Here is an 18672-nt window from a genome sequence, read left to right as displayed (position 1 = left end):
AAAAAGTTTGAGGACCCCTGGATCATAGAATTTTATCATTTTGTCTACAGATTTGTTTACAGATGAGGAAACTAAGGTTAAATGATTTTCCCCAAATAATAATCAGTATCGGAAAAGGTTTGCAAGGTAAATGTTGCCTAGTGAGTAAAGAGACAATTAGCCTCAGAATTAAGAAAATCTGGGTTAAGTCTGTCTTGGGGCACTGCTGGCTCTGTGACCTTGAGCAGATTATGTGACCTTAAGGAGGGCTCTGAGTTTTCTGAAAATCCTTAAAAGACCAAGGATTGACTTGAGCTCTCTAAGTTTGGATGGGGAAAAAAATTAAACCTTTTTTTTCTCTTCCCCCCCCCCCCCCACCCCAGCTCAATTCTGGCAAACTTGACCCACATGCCTTAACCCAGCTCAGAATGTAAAAACCCTTCTTTTTTGTGCCCAGGCTGTACAGAAGCAGGAGATATGTGAGCCAAAGTTGCCAATCCCTGCTCTGTCTAAAGTTTAGCATTCCCTTCAATTATATATAAACATGATTCTGAGAAAGGGTCGAAAGACCATATTACGGGGTATATAGGTGGTACAGTGGATAGATCCCCAACCCTGGAATTGGGAAGACTAATGAAATCACAAAATTAATAATATTATAATTTTTATATATATAACATATAGTTATATATAATTAATAATAACAGTAATCTCCAAGCAGAATTGTCTGGAATGTATACATGGAGCATACAGCGTCTGAATTGGGGGGCCCAATGTGGAAGAGGGAAGAACAGCAAGGGAATAGTATGTCTGTTTGCAGAAGTCCTCCTGATGCTGGATGATCCCTTAATCAGTGACCTTTCACTTCCAGAATGACCTTCTCTTCTTAAAAGTCACCAGTCAGCTGCATCATCTCAGCATCAAATGTGCCATCCACGTGCTACATGTCAACAAATTCAATCCTCACTGCCTGCACAGGAGACCCGCGGATGAGGTAAGGACAGGAAGAGCCTTCTGCTACCTCACAGGTGCTGGGGAGGTACTGTGACTGTAAGACCAAAGCCCCCTCCTTCTTACGTAAGCAAGAAAGTACTTTTCTTTTCCTTTTTTGGGAAGGAAAGGGAGGCAGTCCTGCTAACCACTGCTTCTGGACTCCACAGACTTCCCCCACCCTTGGCCAGGTTTTTCTTTCCTTATTCTACTTTTCTTTCCCTCTTTTAACTTTTCATTACCTTATTTCAATACTGTATTTATTTCTCTCAGTCCCTGACTATAACACAATTTGGATTTGCCCACCATGCTCTCCTCAGTTCAGAATCATGCTGTGAATCCAGAGAGGCTGGGGTAGAATTCTGGTGTTGCTAAATCAAATACACAGTCTAATTACTTGGGCATCATACTTCTAAAGTAGATTAGTCGGACTTTAATCTTTAATGCTTTCCTGACCATCCAAGCATTAACTTGTATTTTTGTGGGTTTTTTTAATTGAAGTTTTAAATAATTTTTCAATATTGACCCTTGCAAAACCTTGTGTTCAATTTCCCTCCCTTTCTCCCATCCCCTCCCCTAGATGGCAACTAATCTAATATATTAAGCAGGGAAATAATATATTAAACTTGCCCTTTTGAGGTCTTAAAATGCACTGTTGTTCATAAGACTAGGAAGAGATACCCAAAAGAGTGACTGTGAGACTTGGTGATTGATTTTGGCAAAAAACATTTAAACTTCACCCAGATACATAAGCACCCTCCAGCACACAAATCTGTGAAAAGTGCTACTCTCCAGCCAGCAAGAATCAGTGTTTCCCATCTTCTCTCAGAAGAGTCATGTTTTGGGTGCCCTATTTTAGAGGCAGCTGGTGGTACAGATCCCTGAGCCTGGAGCCAATGAGACATGGTTCTGACTTGGGCAGTGATGAGATCTCAGCTCTTCTCTTGTCTTCACAGAGTAACGTGTCTCCTTCTGAAGTGGTACAATGGTCCAACCACCGAGTGATGGAATGGCTGAGGTCAGTGGACCTGGCTGAATATGCTCCAAATCTCCGAGGAAGCGGAGTTCACGGTGGTCTCATTGTGAGTAGCTGCTCATGGATCTGACCTACTGTTAGGTAACATATATATAATACTTCCAATTAGGAAATCAGCATTTAGAGTTGAAAATCAACCCATGAAAATGCACAGGACTTGCTCCAGTCACAAATGATGGGGCTGGGATTCTACGTCCTTTCCCCAGGGTTACACAGCTGGTAAATGTCAGACCAGATTCAAAAGCAGTCCACTCTGCTAACAGTGTCCACATCATTCTGTCTCTGGCCAAGAAAGGTCAGTGTCTGTTCCCACTGTTATGTACCTTAGGGATGCAGCCCTAAGAAAGGAGGGGGAAGGATAGGGCTATCACAGCTAGAAGCACTGCTTGGGTTGACAGTCTCTGTAAGAAGGGACCACTTTTGATGAGATGCTGCTTTTGTGTTCCCATCCTACCATTTCTGCACTTGGACTTGGGAACCTCCCCTCTTTAATGATGGGAGAAGGGGGCTGGGTTTCCATGTTATATCCAAGGAATGAATCATTCATTTAGCATCATGGAACTGAGTTGAGTCCCTGACTCATCAATCAGGGCTATCTCTGAAACACTTGATTAGATCAATGAAACTGATATCCAATCACATAAGGATGACGTCAGAAATATTGTTAAAACACCAATTATGCAGTGTATGGACACGCAGATTCAATCCAGTAAGTATTAGTACATTATATATAATATATTAAGCATGTAGTATATACAGCAATACATAAACAATGTCCTCAAGGACATTGCATTCTATAGGACACAATCTTCCCTCTACCTCCCTATCATTTGGCACACTAGGGGATGTACAGACACCCTGAGGCAGGGAGATTTCTCCCAAACAGTGCAGCTGCTCCATACCTAAGGCCTTCTCACTCCCAGGAGCTGAGTGACTTCTTAACATCCTCTTTAAAAAATCCCTTTCAGGGATACAAGTAGATTCACTTTGCTATGAATAATGAATCTTCTGGAATTATGCAAATTTACATTATATTTTCATTGAGCTGGAACCAATTAGCATATTTTACATAATTATAACTTTGAATAGTGTGGATTGAAATTCAAGGGATTCATTCTCCACACTTACCTGCACCTTGCTATAGATTTATAAAAAAGAATTATAAAAGAAGCAGTAGTGTAGATTCAAATCCTATAATTTATAGACAAGCATATACAAAGGGGGGGGAGGGTGTCTTTTAAATCTTGAGAAATTAAATGACAGGTTCAAGGCCACATAGCTAGTAAATGATGGAGATGGGATTTGACTCTACATCATTGCTTCCGACTGCAAAATTGTGGGAAAAATCAGAAAATGTCTGCTTAGTCAAAGTTCTATCCGACTGCAAAATTGTAGGAGAAATCAGAAAATGTCTGCTTAGTCAAAGTTCTGTCCGACTGCAGAATTGTAGGAGAAATCAGAAAATGTCTGCTTAGTCAAAGTTCTGTCCGACTGCAAAATTGTAGGAGAAATCAGAAAATGTCTGCTTAGTCAAAGTTCTTCTGTCAGCTGCAAAATCTTCCTACAACAACCTCAGAGACTTGCTTGTGGGGACTGCTGAGCCCAGTGACCCAACACTTATGGTCTTTCCCACAGATCCTGGAACCCCGTTTCAGCGGGGACACACTAGCCATGCTTCTGAACATTCCTCCTCAGAAGACACTCCTCCGACGCCATTTAACCACCAATTTCAATGTCCTCGTTGGCCCCGTGGCCCAGCAAGAAAAGAGAGACATAATGACATCCACAGCCTACACGCCTCTGACCACTACTGCCAAAGTCCGGGTAGGTCCCCTAGCCTGGGCGTGGGCCCCAAGTGTGGGGTACAGCTTCATTCGTTCTTAATATAGAGATGTCATAGTAGCCCATCAACCCAGAGACAAGTCTTCTGTTCATAAAATGATTACTTGTCTGTATTTAGTTTCTAGGGACCAAGAATTGTTTGGGCTCCTTCGTGTCCAGCCCATTTGTACAAAGGCCCAAGGTGTTATAGAAAAAAGAAATATTATAGGCTTCCAAGGAACTCTTCTGGTTGGGAAACTGTCAAAATACTCAAACCAACAGTGAGAAGTTATTTGGCACTATTACCTATAGATTATATATTATATTATGAAATTCTAGTGCTGTACGAATTCAAAAGAGAGTTTTCAGTCTTCAGTGAAGACTGCAGGAGATATAGACCAGAAAAGCATTTTCTACATAGATTAGTTATATATTATTTATCCAAACTTTATCAAAAGTTTTCTTGCCCCTTCCACAGCATGAGACTAACTAAAAGCCAGCTCGTTGATGGTTTTGGGTATTATGGGATTTGGATTTTGTTTTTCCCACAAGTATACGACACAGTAAATGCCAATAAATTTTTATTGAATGAATAAATAAATGAATATTTGTATTCTTAAATATGACTTTCTTAGATCTACAAGTAAAATTGCTTTTCTTTTTTATTGGTTGTTTTTTAGCCAAAGAAACTAGGATTTTCACACTTTGGAAATATGAGAAAAAAGAAGTTTGATGAATCTACAGACTACATATGTCCCACAGAGCCAAGTGAAAGTGTGAATGGCAATCACAAGGCTTATGGTGGCCACAGCCACCGAGGCCTCGGCCCCAGTCCCGGGGAGGAACTGGATAAACTGGATCAGGTGGGATACGTCAACTGATGTCACTATCATCTCAGCATCTCCATTCCCATCCCAGAGCTTGCAAATAACACCGTGTTACCTACCGTATAACCTCCGGCCTCGTATGCATGAACTCACCAAGAAAACCAGGCTTTAGAAACCCAGAAGCATTTTATCTTGACACCAAATATGTTAAGTCAATACTTCTCCTGTCTCAGCCTCTCTGTGCATCAGTGCCTTTCCTGAGAACAGGATGTTCAGACTGTTACTAGAGGCTAAGGATGGAAGGAAAATGGTTTTTTAAATGATTCTTAATGCCCATACCCTGCAGAGTCTGCACAAATATAAACACTATTTTCATTTTAAAATGTATTTAAGTACTATGAACATAAATATAAATAAATGTGTAAGATTTTGTTCTAATTAATTTGTACAGAGGATTGGGGATAAATACACACACAAACACACACACATTTTTTAATAGAACTTTTTTGTTTTTATTCTAAGAAATAGCTATACCACAGTGATCTTCCCCACTACTTTTAGACTTGCTTTGTGATACGAAACCAATCATGTCTAACTTTTTGTAACTGTACAAAAAATACTGTCCATGCCAAAAATATTTTCAGTGGATTAAGGCAAAAGTTTGCCCAGGTGCACACAGCTAGTAGATGTCTGGGGCCAGATTTGAATTTAGGACTTCCTGAATCCGGGCCCATTGTTGTATCCTTCATCTTTTATATACATATACATACACGTTTTTTGCTGTGCACAGAAGGATTGTCAACGTTTAAGGTTCTAAAATTCAGAGGGAGTCTGTGTGTACTGCTAGCAGAAAACATAATGAGAAGGAAGGTTTCTACCCTTCTAGTGGTTTGTTTATTTTAATGTGGAGGGCAGTAAAATAAATAATTCATGTTCCACTGAAAAGCAAAGTACTTGACATAGAACTTATCCCTGTAATGGGGCTGGAGAAATGGCACAGATGGTGTTCTAACCACTGTGCAAATGGAAAAATGGAACCTCAAGAGTGCTGGCCTTGTGCACAGAAGGCTGAGCATTTGTGGATCGGACGAGGAAGGAACAGAGCCAGGATTTTAGTGGCCAGGTGCACAAGGCTCATTCCTCCATGCAGTTCTGGGGCCCTGCCTCTGTGCCCCCTGAGACCCCACATCTACACCCTGGCTCCTGGTGCTACTTCGATGGCCTGAAGCTTTTGTGCGCTTCAGCAGCGAGGAGTTGAACAAGTTGTCCTGAGTTTCCGCAGTTTCCAGCTGTGGTCCCATTTTCAGAAGAGAAAAGCGAGCAGTTGATGCTTTTGTTCATGTGCCTTGCTGCAGCTAACACCCCTCCGGGTAGCATTTCCTTCCTTGTAAATAGGTGTGTGTTTGGAGCTTCACAAGACCCCCAGATGTCCGTCCATATGTTTGGGGGTCATGGGGGAGGCTCGATGTGCTCTGCTAACTTGGGCTCCTGAACAAAGCCGCTGGTGTTCATGTTTCTCCCAGGTGATGGGACTTGGAGCTGATCTTTTAAGCGCTTAGTTTTCTCATTTCTAGAATGGGGAAAACAAATATCTCCTAAGTACACACCCAAATACCACTCAAGGTATCTTCCATCGCCATGTTCCTGAATTATCCAGGAACTACAGAGGAGTCTTACGTATCAGCACTGAGTTTCTCTCTTGCGCTGTGTATGCTTAGAAGCAGCCAAGTCTTTGTAAGGAAACCTCTTTATATTTCTTTTTAAACCACATGGACTCTGTCCTAGTCAGTTCTCTCTGGAGCTGTTTTGGGAATGCTTTAGAGCTGAATAGAATTTGCAGCAATGGGCAACTTGTTACCTCCTGGAGCAACCCATTCTTCTTGAGAAAAGCTCTAATTGCAAAATTAGATTGCCAAAATTTTCCTTTACGCAACTTCTCCCCATCATCAGCTTTTCTAAGCCAAGCAAGCCCAATCTTACAGCCAGGCTGTCTTGGAATGCCCTGTATCTCCATCCTCTATTCTTCCCTACGTGTAAAATAAATTGTAAAAATAACTCTAGGCTTGGAATCAGGTTAGAAGCCTTGGCTTGAATCCTGGCTCTGACACTAGCTGCAAAACCACCGACAAGTTATTTGACCTCTATGATTTAGTTTCCTTCCTCCTCAGTAAATCAGAAATAATCCTGGCGAGTTATGACCTCCAGGGAAGCTAAGAGAAAAGTACCTTAAAAATAAGAGAAATGACTGTTTTTCAACTGGTCAGTTTCAAAGTCCTCCGCGTGCTGGCTGCCCTCAATTTGCCAGGTTGCCCTCATGTGGCACTCGCAAGTGATCACAATTCTCTGGCTGTGGTCCGGCACGGTAGCCTGGACATCATGTTTCTCTTAATGAAGTCTAATGTTGCGTTAACATACTTGGCTCACATGTCACCATTTTTTGTGTATGAGTTTGTCATTCATGTGAACTGTCCATTGGATTTACCCAAACCCGCCCCCACCCCTTCCAACTCCCATGATCCCATTGCAAAGTCCTATTTTTCTTAAAATAATTACTCTTGACTTTTTGAGCTCATGCTGTGTCCAAGTGTGGGTCAATGCTTCCCTCTAGAGGAGAAACTGGAGAAGAACACTTAGTTGTAAGGAATATGACTGGCTTGGGTCTTTGGAGTATTCAGTCTGCAGACTGTTCTATAATCTGAGCAGCTTCCTTTTTTTTTTTTTTTAAATAATTATAACTTTTTATTCCATTCCAGGGTAATTTTTTACAGCATTATCCCTTGCATTCACTTCTGTTCCGACTTTTCCCCTCCCTCCCTCCACCCCCTCCCCCAGATGACAAGCAGTCCTATACATGTTAAATAGGTTACAGTATATCCTAGATACAATATATGTGTGCAGAACTGAACAGTTCTCTTGTTGCACAGGGAGAATTGGATTCAGAAAGTCAAAATAACCCAGGAAGAAAAACAAAAAATGCAAGCAGTTTATATTCATTTCCCAGTGTTCTTTTTTTGGGCGTAGCTGCTTCTGTCCATCTTTGATCAATTGAAACTAAATTAGCTTTCTTTATCAAAGAGATCCACTTCCATCAGAATACATCCTCATACAGTATCGTTGTTGAGGTATATAATGATCTCCTGGTTCTGCTCATTTCACTTAGCATCAGTTCATGTAAGTCTCGCCAGGCCTCTCTGTATTCATCCTGCTGGTCATTCCTTACAGAACAATAACATTCCATAACATTCATATGCCACAATTTACCCAGCCATTCTCCAATTGATGGGCATCCATTCAGTTTCCAGTTTCTGGCCACTACAAACAGGGCTGCCACAAACATTTTGGCACATACAGGTCCCTTTCCCTTCTTTACTATCTCTTTGGGGTATAAGCCCAGTAGAAACACTGCTGGATCAGAGGGTATGCAGTTTGGTAACTTTTTGGGACATAGTTCCAGATTCTCTGAGCAGCTTCCTTTGCTACAGCAGCAACACTCCCTCCCCTCTGCCACCTGCAGGACAGAACGCGTTTCCCTTTCCCTATGGTCAGTATAGATGGAGGAAGTATCTCAGGGCAGGCAGCGCATGGAGAGTGATCATCCTTCACAGCTCACGTTTGGGGTTTGCATGTTCTCTTAATTGCCCTTCCTTGGAATATAACATCTGCGTCCCAGAAGGACACTGGGTGTTTCTGACACTGCTGTGTGGTGCTCAAAAGCTGGCTTGTCTACACGGGGCACACGGCTCGGCTGGCTCCATCGCATGCTGCTGCTTGAGTTCCCCTCCGTCCTCTGGGCTGGCAGTGCCCGTGGTCTAGACTCTCACAGATTGCCATTCAGTCTCTAACGGCAGAAGTCCAGCCAGGTCCATACAGCAAGCTAGCCAGCAGGCCGGACCAACGCAATCTTCAGTCTTTAAGAAACACGAAACTTTAATAAAATTATAAAATAAAGTGACACTTCTGGCCATGCTGCCCCTACCTTCCTGACCACTGCCAGTGGAAGGGGGAACTTCCTATGAGCCTTTCACAGGCACCTCTACCTTTGGGTCTGTCTGGGAGGACCACTGGCCAGCATGGCTCAGTACCTACATGACACATTACCAGAAGTGCTCTCTGTATTTGGGTTTTGCAAATTGGCTTTTTAAAAAAAAAAAATCTATCCTTTGTGGATAATCCGTCTACTAGAGTTCTCCCAGAAGACTCTCCCCTGCAGAGTCCTGGAATAAGGGAACTGGACCCTGGGATGTGTCTGTCCGTGAGACCCAGAAGCATGCCTTGTGCAGCCTGAGGCGAAGGGCCCCTTTGCCTCTCTGGTGACGCTGCCAAATCATTTACAGATGGAGCCCTCGGAAGGTACAGTCCTGCAGATAGGGGTCATCTCCCAAGGCATTCACAACCTCACGGTAGGTGCTGGCGTGGGTCCCTCCCTTCCTCCTCACAACCAAAGTACGGACTCGATGGGCCTGGCCACAACCTAACCCTGGGAACCGTCACTTTGCCCTTTGGTTCTGTTCAGAAGCCTACTGTGTGCAAGCAGAGAGCTGGACAATAGATAAAAAGTCATTCCTGCCTTCATCTTTATGCACAACTGGCTTTCTAAGCCTGGACATTGTGCAATGGACGGGCACTGAGTTTGAAATCAAGTGATTTAGAGGACCTGGGTTCAAACGTAACTCTATAAAATGAGAAAGTTTGATCCAATTTCTCCTAGCTTCAAATCTATGATCGTACCATAGGATCATTACCTGGGAAGACCCTTGAACTCCAGAGGGGTAGAGCAAGAGAAGATGAAAAACACCCATCTCTGTTTTGTAGTCAGGGCTGATTTTTTTTATTCATGGGGCAAACTGGAGCAAAGGAGGGAAAAATAATGTTGATCAACTCCAGGTCATTTACCATATCAACTAGAAGGCTGACATAAGAAGAAACAAATCCCTCTGGGTCTTTTCCTTAGCCGTGCCTTTCTGCAGGCCCTATTTACATTCTTTTCAAATGAGTCAGTCTGGTTCTGATAATTCCCCCAAAGAGCTCCAAGGTATCCAGCTTGATCCCTGCTGTGAGTATAAAATGTAGGATATTCACATTATAGAGGAAGATAGTCTGTGTCAATACATTAATTAAAGTGTCTGTCATCAAATTCGACACAAACAATAGTCTTCCCAAATTTCTACCTTATGGTTGTGATCAGCCTACAGAATTCCCATCACTTCTCTATATGATGACCAGCATCAGAGGTATAATATTATTTAGCTGATAAGCTTAGATTTCCATGACCAGGTCATCTCATTTTATAGAATTACTAAGACTTTTAAAGTTCGAACCTAGGTCCTCCTCTGGGAAGCTGGTTGATAGAGAAAGAAAGTACAGGTGAGAATTGTAGGTGAGATGTTTTCCAGGTTTACAATGCATGGTTTACAGAAATGGACAAAAACTACCCAAAAAAATCTTAATTCTATTGGGTTTTTTGGTGTTTGTTTTTTGTATTATAGTTTTCTCACTCACAACCTGTTTGGGTGTTTTTTAACCCCTCACTATAATGACCAGGCTATTAATTTACCTCCAATAAATGTCTGTTTAAATCAATTTGTCATTTAAAACATTTTGTTCATCTAATTCCAAAAAGTAAAGTCATTAATAAAATTACTGATAATATTCTATGAGGCAGCTAAGTAGTACAGTGGATAGAATACAGGATTCAGAATCAAGAAGATGTAAGTTTAAATTCTGAATCCAAAAATCTATAGATAGGTGAATCTGCAAGGAACTAATAGATGCAGCTGGTACAGAAGATAGAGCACTGGGACTGGAGTTAGGTAGATCTGAGTTCAAAATTGGCCCCAAATTGGCGGTGTGATGCTGTGCAAATTATTTAACTTCTGTCTATGTCTTTTCTTATCTATAAAATGGGAATAATAATAGTATTTAACTCCCAATATTATTGCAAGGAACAAATGAATTAATATTTGTAAAAAATGTTTCACAAAGTGCCTGTCACATGTTAAGTGCTATATGAATAATTATTCCTTTCCCTACCCCTTTTGTGAGAATAAAATGAGGGGATATTTGTAAAGCCCAATGCAAATCTTAAAGCACTATGTAAATGCTAGCTATTGTAATTATTACTGTTATTGTCATTCTTACTGTTATTTTTGAATCAGAAACTTTCTGGAAACACCTATCATTAGACTTTTTGTACTTCAATGACACTAATGTTAAATGTTATTTAAATCTTTTTTTTTAATTGTCACCTGTTGTATACTTTCAGACTGTGCTGAACCAAGATGGGTACTAAAATGAAACTCACTCATCTTCTAATATCCATGGCTAGAAGATCAGAAATGTTTAGTCACCCAAATCAGGAGTGCTAACTACAGCCAAACGTCTCCGAATACTGCCAAAGAAAAGGCTAAGGGGAGCTGGAAAAGAGTGCAGCCTGAAAGTTTTTTCATCTTGGTATGTGTCCCTCATGGTCCAGCTTACAGAGCCTAGGGTGATTGAAAGATACCGTTGTTTACTAACATTTGATCGCTTTTGGAAAAGTGATGCAAAATGTTTGTGATAAATGAGATACAATTTAGTTGCCTGGCTGAACAAGAGTCAAAATGTTTCTATTATATTTTCTGCAGTGTTTGCTATTGACCAAAACTTTAATATATTTGTATTTTTGCAATGGGACTGGAGCCTCTAACTTTATTATTAGAATTCTTCTGCTCTATGCAAGTGGCAGAAGAACTAGAGTGTGATTTACCAACATACTTTGTCTGCCCAATTTCTGCCACATATATTCAAAGTCTTTCATGCTATCCTTGGTGAGCAAGGTTGGATTGAATGACAGGTGAACTGACCGACCAGATCCAAAGATTGTTGCTTAACCCTTATCAATATCAACTTTGAGAGCCTTAGATTCAAATTCCCCAATCTCTGTCCTTAAGTCTGTTCTATTCAATACTTTGTCAACGACTTGGAAGAAGAGCTTGCTTCTTCAGTTTTTGGATGCCTAAATCTAAATACAATAGCTAATGTGCCAGATGTCAGTACCTAGGTCCAAAAGGATTTCTGTATGTTAAGTCAGTGTGATAAATCAAGCAGATGAAAATGTAAAGTGGTATGGGTTCCTCTCTCCCTCCCTGCTCCTCCTCCCCCATTAGTAAAAAATCTATTTTCTCTACATTTCCCCTTACCCACTGGGGGGAAAAAAAAAAGATTGCAAACAATATGCATAGTTAAGTAAAAACAAATTTCTACATTGGTTATGTCCAAAAAAATGTATTCTCCCTACCTTAGTCCATTACCTCTCTGCCAGGAGGTGGAGAGCATCATCATGGGTCCCGGAATTGTGTTAGTCATTGTGAAGTCTTCTCTCTCAGTTTTTAACAATTGGCTATACTAGTAGGATGAGAAGCATATAGGAAAACAAATATTAAAAAGACAGAGGGATTTTAATGGATTACAAGTTCATTATATGTTCATTATGTGTGATGGGGCTCCAAAAAATTAATGCAACCCTAAGGTAAAAGAGTAGGATAAAGGAGATGGAAATTAGCCCAGTGTTTGCCCCTCTGAGATCACATCTATAGTATTGTATTCCATTCTGCAACTATCTTTTAGATAGACATTGACAAGCTAGGGTACTCAGAAGAGGGGGACCAAGATGGTGAGGAGACTTGAAACTGTACCATGAAGGGATTAGTTGAAAGAATAGCATATAAAAGAAAATTTGGATGGGGAAGTGGGGGGGGGGGGGATATGATAGTTCTCTTCAAGTGTGTGAAATGCTGTGGAAAAGGGATTAAATGTGTTTTGTTTAGTCCTGGAGGGCAGGACTAGGACCAAATGGTTATAAGTCAGTGTTCTGTTTGTGTAGAGAACACTTGATAAAATATTGTTGAATTCAATTGAAGTTATAGGCAGATTTTGGCTCAGTGAAGGAAAATCCTTCCTAACAATTAAAAAAAAGAATGGTCTATCAGGAATCTCTGGAAATTTCCTGGGGAATCTTGAATGACTACTCATCATTCCAGAGAGGGTCCTTGCTCAGGTATGAGCCTCAGAAGCTCCCTACAGATCTAATCATGTAAAAGTCAAATTTATGGCATAATTAATATCTCACAGCTAACTGGCATTTGAGAAAGCAAATAGCTTGGCCATTCCCAAAATTCCTCAGAGATCAAGGGACTAGATTTCATGAGAAATAACAATCTATTGTTTGACTATTATCACTGTCAGAGCTAAAATAGCCTTTTTTTTTTTTTTTTTAAAGAAAAAGTTTGATTTTCTTGTCTTAAACTAGATGTAAGGGCAGTTGAGCATTTATATATTTATATAGGTTGTGACTATCAACAGACAGGCCTGATTTAACAAGGCACATATGCATTTATATTTCATTTTTCTTATTCTGGGTCATTCATGGGCAGCTGTCATGTTATGGCTTTTTATGCATCGGTTCACATCATAACTACAACTTCCTGATTTAACAGCAGAGCTGCATGCTGCAATCCCCACCTTGCTATGCTTGTCAGTGCATCTAATTTAGACCTACCCTCGCTAGGACTGCCATCACCTGGAGGAGTTAAAGGCAGGGTCCCCACATATTTGCTGGCAGGCAATATCACCATCTGTGGGCTTGAACAATCATACAATCTTATCTTATACTATACCACAGGCACTAGACGGGGTGAGGGGGAGGATGCTGAATTTAAAACTGGAGTAAAACATGTTAATTCTAGGAAGAAAAAATCCTTAGAAAAGGAAGAATACCAGCCTAGAAGGAACAAGGGGAATTAGCTGACAACTTTGACAAGTTATGAAATAATAATACAACTTACAATCATTGATAATTTCAGTAGAATTACTTGGTGGACCTCCAGTGATATCACTAGGTTTCCCTAGTGGGCCTCAGACATTGGTCCAGTAGCCCGACTCCATCCAATTTACTCAGCAAGATCCAGAGGACCTTTGCCTGATAGACCTCAGAGAGTAAAATTGCTTCAAGGCTAATTGGTATTGAGACCGTGAGACTGGGAGTTTTAACAGAAAGAAGAGAAAATTTTCATGCCATAGTGTACCAGTCAGGACGAGATGAGCTTTCCAAAGTAAAAGAGAATTCTGAAATTTCTCCAGAGCCAAAAACAGAAATGAAATCCCAGTTTCCCCAGTGGAGAAAGGTTTGTGGGAGAAGATAAATTACTTTCATTACATGGAAACTTTTTAAAAAAGCGTTCTATTTAACAAGAGGCCTGAAATGATCATTCAGTGGAACTGCTTGTCTTTCTATTTGGCTGAGTCTGATCATCTTGGAGGCAGACTTTCAAGACCAGTCCTCCCTTGTTGACTCTCTTCAAATTGTCCTGGAAAGAATAGAGCCCCAAACCAACCAGTGAATTGGAACACTAATGTATTATTGGTGGAGTTGTGAATTGATCCAAACATTCTGGAGAATAAATTGAAACTAATTAAAAGGCTATAAAACTGTGCTAATCCTTTGACCCAGTAACACTGGGTCTCTACTAAATCTCCCTCTCAAAAGAGATCAAAGGAAAAGGAGAAGGACCTATATGTATAAAAAATATTTATAAGAACTCCTTTTGTGGTGGTGAAGAATTGGAAATAGAAGGGATGCCCATTATTTCGGGAATAGTTGGACAAGTTGTCATATATGGTTGTGAATGGATACTATTATGCTATAAATATGTATAATAATACCTATAATAATAATAAGTATGCTATACTTCTTAGGCTATAAGAAATGGTAAGATGGATGGTTTCAGAAAAACGTAAGAGGATTTATATGAACTGATGCAAAATGAAATGAGCAGATAGCAATATAGTAAGCATGATCAACTGTGAATGACAATTACTTAGATCAATGCAATGATCGAAGATAATTCCAATGCTTTTTCTTTTTGCAACATGGCTAATATAGAAATATGTTTTGCATAATTTCACATGTATGATTGATATCACATTTCTTGTCTTCTCAATGGATGGAGGAGAGGCAGGAGGGAGGCAGAAAATTTGCAACCCAAAAATTTTTAATAAACACTTAAAAATAAATAACAAATTGAGATGCAAACAACAACAACCAAAAAAAAAAAAAAACAACCTAGTGACAGCTATAGATGATTCCAGATATGACATATATTGAGATCACCATTAATAGTAAGAATACACTTGTATGTTCCACCATCCAATGAATGTTATGTTCATTTTGCAAATTTGCTATTGCCCAAGCACCAGCATTTCCATGTGTCTTCACATCAAGGAACTGACATCAAACTTTAATACTCTCCCTTTGAAAAACCCAAATTAGAAACTGAAAACTAATTTAAAATTTTGACCAAGAATCAAACGAGCCAGGTTTCATTGCATTTTCTACCCCTAGTTTCTTGAATGATCCTAGAGAAGTCATTTGTCTGGAACTCACCTTCCTCATCTATAAAATGAAAGCAATTGAACTAGGTTCCTTCTCCCACTGAGTTTTTTAAGTTTTTAAAATCTTATTTTTTTACTTTTCAACATTTACTCATAAGATTTTGATTTCCATTTTTTTCACCCTCTCTCCTTTGCTCCCCAAGATGGCAGTCTGATATATGTTATCTATGTATTATCATATTAAACATATTTCCACATCAGTCAAATTGTGAAAAAAGAATCAGAAAAGGAAAAATATGTTTCAATCTGCATTCAGATTCTAGTTCTTTCTCTAGATGTGGATAGCATTTTCTATCATGAATCTTTTTGGAATTGTCTTGAATCCAGTACTGATTGCTGAGAAGAGCTAACTCTGCCTCTGATTTTATTACTCATCTATCCATGTCAGACCCACTCCCTCTTCCCCTCTTTGATCTCCTAAGAGAAAAGACATACCTCTCAGAAGAGACTGAGCCTTGGATATTCTTTGAATGAGGTACAGCTTAATGCCTAATAAGTTGCTCTCGCACATCAGCCTGAAGAAAAGTATTTCTTGGCAAAAGCATTTCCTAATAATTTTGGTTAAACATATCATTTGTTATTTTTTTTTGCCTAGTAAATAAACACAAAAGTTCTTTATGGAGGTGGATGGTGGGTGGGATTTAGTGATAGTGTGTATGGTCTCCTGTAAGGTCTGGCCCTGGACAAAATTCTTTTAAACAGGGAGAAAGGTGGATGGTGGTCAGTGGGGACTAGAGACTATTTTGTGAGCATCAAAGAATCAATGTCATGTCCTGAAGAAAGAGAAGACCACTCATTTCAATATTCCTTTTACCCTTTAGAAATAAAGCCATGAAATAAAGTATGTTGAAATGCCCTGAGCCTGTCAGCTCAAGAAGTTCCTTGTTTGTCTTTTGATTTTGAGGGAAGTCAGACTGATATCTGAGTAATTGAATACCTCCTGTTAACATTAGAGCAGATTAGGAGGGGATAGTTGTGATCAAATAAAAAACTCAACCTAAAACAGCATTGCCAGGAGCCCATGGATCTAGACCAGGGCTTCTCAGTCATTATGTCTCATGGATACTTTGGAAGTCTAATGAAGTCTGTGGACCCTTTCTCAAAATGTTTTTAAATGCATAAAATAAAAAATATAGGAAGACAAAACATTGTGATGAAATAGTTTTATATTTTATATATATATGTATATATATACATACACTTTATTATATAAATAACAGTAGTAAATTCATAGACCCTAAGTGAAGAAGCACTAACATTTATGAGGAAAGCAACAAAGAAGTATAATGTCATTGTAAGAGACACAAATATCTATTCTAATAATCTACTTGGGACATATCTCTGATCTCATAGCAAATTATTCTTTACATATGTGTATTCTTAGTTGTAGTATGACTGATGCTGTTGTCTCAGAGATGGAATATGTGTATTTATCTTTATGCAAAGCTCTGTTAGGATCCCAATCCAATCCCTAGTCATACTAAGATAAACTAGATAAGGTTATCTATCTTCCTTCTTGGAGTTTATAATTTGAGAATAAAAAACCAATGAAGGTCACTGCAGATCCTGCTCTCTGGGCAAAACTTGTGTTTTGTGGAATGGGGGCAAAGGAAATTAATTTGGAGGAGAAATTTAATTAAAACAATTAATGAAAGAATAGAATATTACCATGAGGGGCCAAACCTATTCAATTTAACTTTGATCATGTCATTTATTAACAAGTTACCCCCAGCCTAGGGTAATCTATTCAAAGAATTTATCTGCATCCAAACCTGAGTAGAACACAAAGGCTTCCCTGCCTGGATTGGGTCTGAACAAAAATATTAAGAAAGTTAGTGCAATCTCAGTATGAGTAATGTCCTTCAAAAGACTGAGCTTTTGAAATCAGGACTTTGAAAAAGGGGGGAACTCTGAATATCCCCAAATCCTTGGTTATTCATAATCATTTCTCTCAAATTTATCTTCTATTTAGTGCTAAACAGCCACATTTTAAGGTGGAGAGCATTCGCAGCAGGGCAACCAGGATCTGAGACCATGATGTAAGAAATTTGATTGAATAAACTGGAGATGTTTAACTTGAAAAAGAGAAGGTTTGAAGGGCAGTCACGTGAAAGAGAGATTATTAGTATTCCATAAGAGTATGATAGAGCAGTCATTGCCACTGAATTTGCTGTGTGACCATCATCAAAGTATTTTGCTTCTGCAACTCAATTTCCTCACCTGTAAGTGAGGAAAACACTACTTATATTATCTCCCTTTCCCCCAAATCCTTTGCATTTTATAATAAATTATAATAACATAATACATAATTACATACATCATATATTACATATAATATATATAATAATTATAATTGGAGTTAACCTTTTAGGACTATTTGAGAGATTCCACTAGCAACTAGAGGGAGAGAGATCAGGAAAGGCTTTGTGTGGATGGAACCTGAGTTTTGAAGGAAACTTGGAATTCTGAGAATCAGGGTGAGAAAGGAGTGCATTCAAAGCAAAGGCGAAAGCTACAGTAAAGACAGATGGGAAAGGCAGTGCTTTGTGTGAGGAACAGCAGTCAGTTCAGTTTGCCGAGATCACAGACAATGTGAAGGAGAGGAAAAGATTATTAGCACAAAGAAACAAGTTGGAGCCAAGCTATGAAGGCCTTTCAGTGTCAAATGTAGGAGTTGGTGTTTGATCCTAGAAGTAATAGGGAGTCATCTGAATTTATTGAGAACTCTGGCATAGACAAGCTTGCGTTTTGGGAAAATCCCTTTGAGAATTACTTGTTTCAGGTTTTGCAAAGGTGAATGTTGAAAACTATCTTTGTGTATTTGGAAAAATATTAATAAAAAAATTTAAATTATACATTCTATCCCCTAAAAAAAAGGGGGGGGGGAGAATTATCTGTTTCTTTAGGTGTTTATAATGGAATTTTTCCTCCAATGGTAGTCTCTATTACAGATTAAAAACTAACAAAAACATGTAACTCAGTACAACTATTTTGGAAAACAATTCAGAATTAAGCAAATAAAGTGACTAAAATGTAATCCTTTGGTTCAAAGAGGTCATTGACAAGAATAAAAACTCCATATACATCATGGTGACATTTGTTGTGGTGGCAAAAATTTGGGAATAAAATAGATGACCACTGAATGGAGAATGACTAAACAAATTGTGAGACTAGACAGCAACTTTTCAGCTGCTGCTAACTGCAGTGGATTCCTGCAAAACTGGCATCAGTAACTAAAGGGAGGGAGATGCCCCGTCATTCATTATTCCAAGTGTTCACTCACTTTTAGTTGCTTTCCTTCCTGCCCGCCTTCCCCATCCCCACCCCTACTTCAAAATGCCTTTGGAAAACTTGGGATTTTAATATTTCTATAAAAGGGAATCCATTTTATTTTTCCAGAAATTAATTTTTTATCTATTTTGTATGAAAGCTCTAAGAATTCTCTGTCTTTCTATAGTTCTCTTAAAGACTATGCTAGGAAAATAAATATTAATAAAAGCTTAATAGCTTTTTAGCATCCAAAGTTCCTGATAATGAACTATTTCTTGGATTATGGGTCAAAAATTTACATGCATCTGCGATACACACAAG

At 39.3% G+C, this 18672-nt stretch overlaps 1 protein-coding gene across 14 annotated transcripts in view; it reads left to right on the top strand.

The window, feature by feature from the left end:
* PPFIBP2 (PPFIA binding protein 2) overlaps nucleotides 1-18672 on the top strand; it is a 208349-nt gene that overhangs the window by 168970 nt on the left and 20707 nt on the right. For 12 of the 14 annotated variants that reach the window (XR_007948228.1, XR_007948227.1, XR_007948230.1 and 9 more), the window contains 6 exons: nucleotides 851-973; nucleotides 1926-2051; nucleotides 3641-3829; nucleotides 4507-4689; nucleotides 8988-9053; nucleotides 10916-11103. Coding sequence is in view for 2 of the 14 variants with exons in the window: in XM_051965339.1 (XP_051821299.1) it covers nucleotides 851-973; nucleotides 1926-2051; nucleotides 3641-3829; nucleotides 4507-4689; nucleotides 8988-9053; nucleotides 10916-10942 (714 nt within the window). In the remaining 12 variants the exon portion in view is untranslated. Of the gene's footprint in view, nucleotides 1-850; nucleotides 974-1925; nucleotides 2052-3640; nucleotides 3830-4506; nucleotides 5092-8987; nucleotides 9054-10915; nucleotides 11324-18672 lie in introns of those variants that run through there. The other 2 variants (XM_051965339.1, XM_051965340.1) reach the window with 2 other exon arrangements.

This window comes from Antechinus flavipes, chromosome 6, assembly GCF_016432865.1.
Source record: "Antechinus flavipes isolate AdamAnt ecotype Samford, QLD, Australia chromosome 6, AdamAnt_v2, whole genome shotgun sequence".
Lineage (NCBI taxonomy): Eukaryota > Metazoa > Chordata > Mammalia > Dasyuromorphia > Dasyuridae > Antechinus > Antechinus flavipes.
This window is presented reverse-complemented; position numbering and strand designations above follow the sequence as displayed.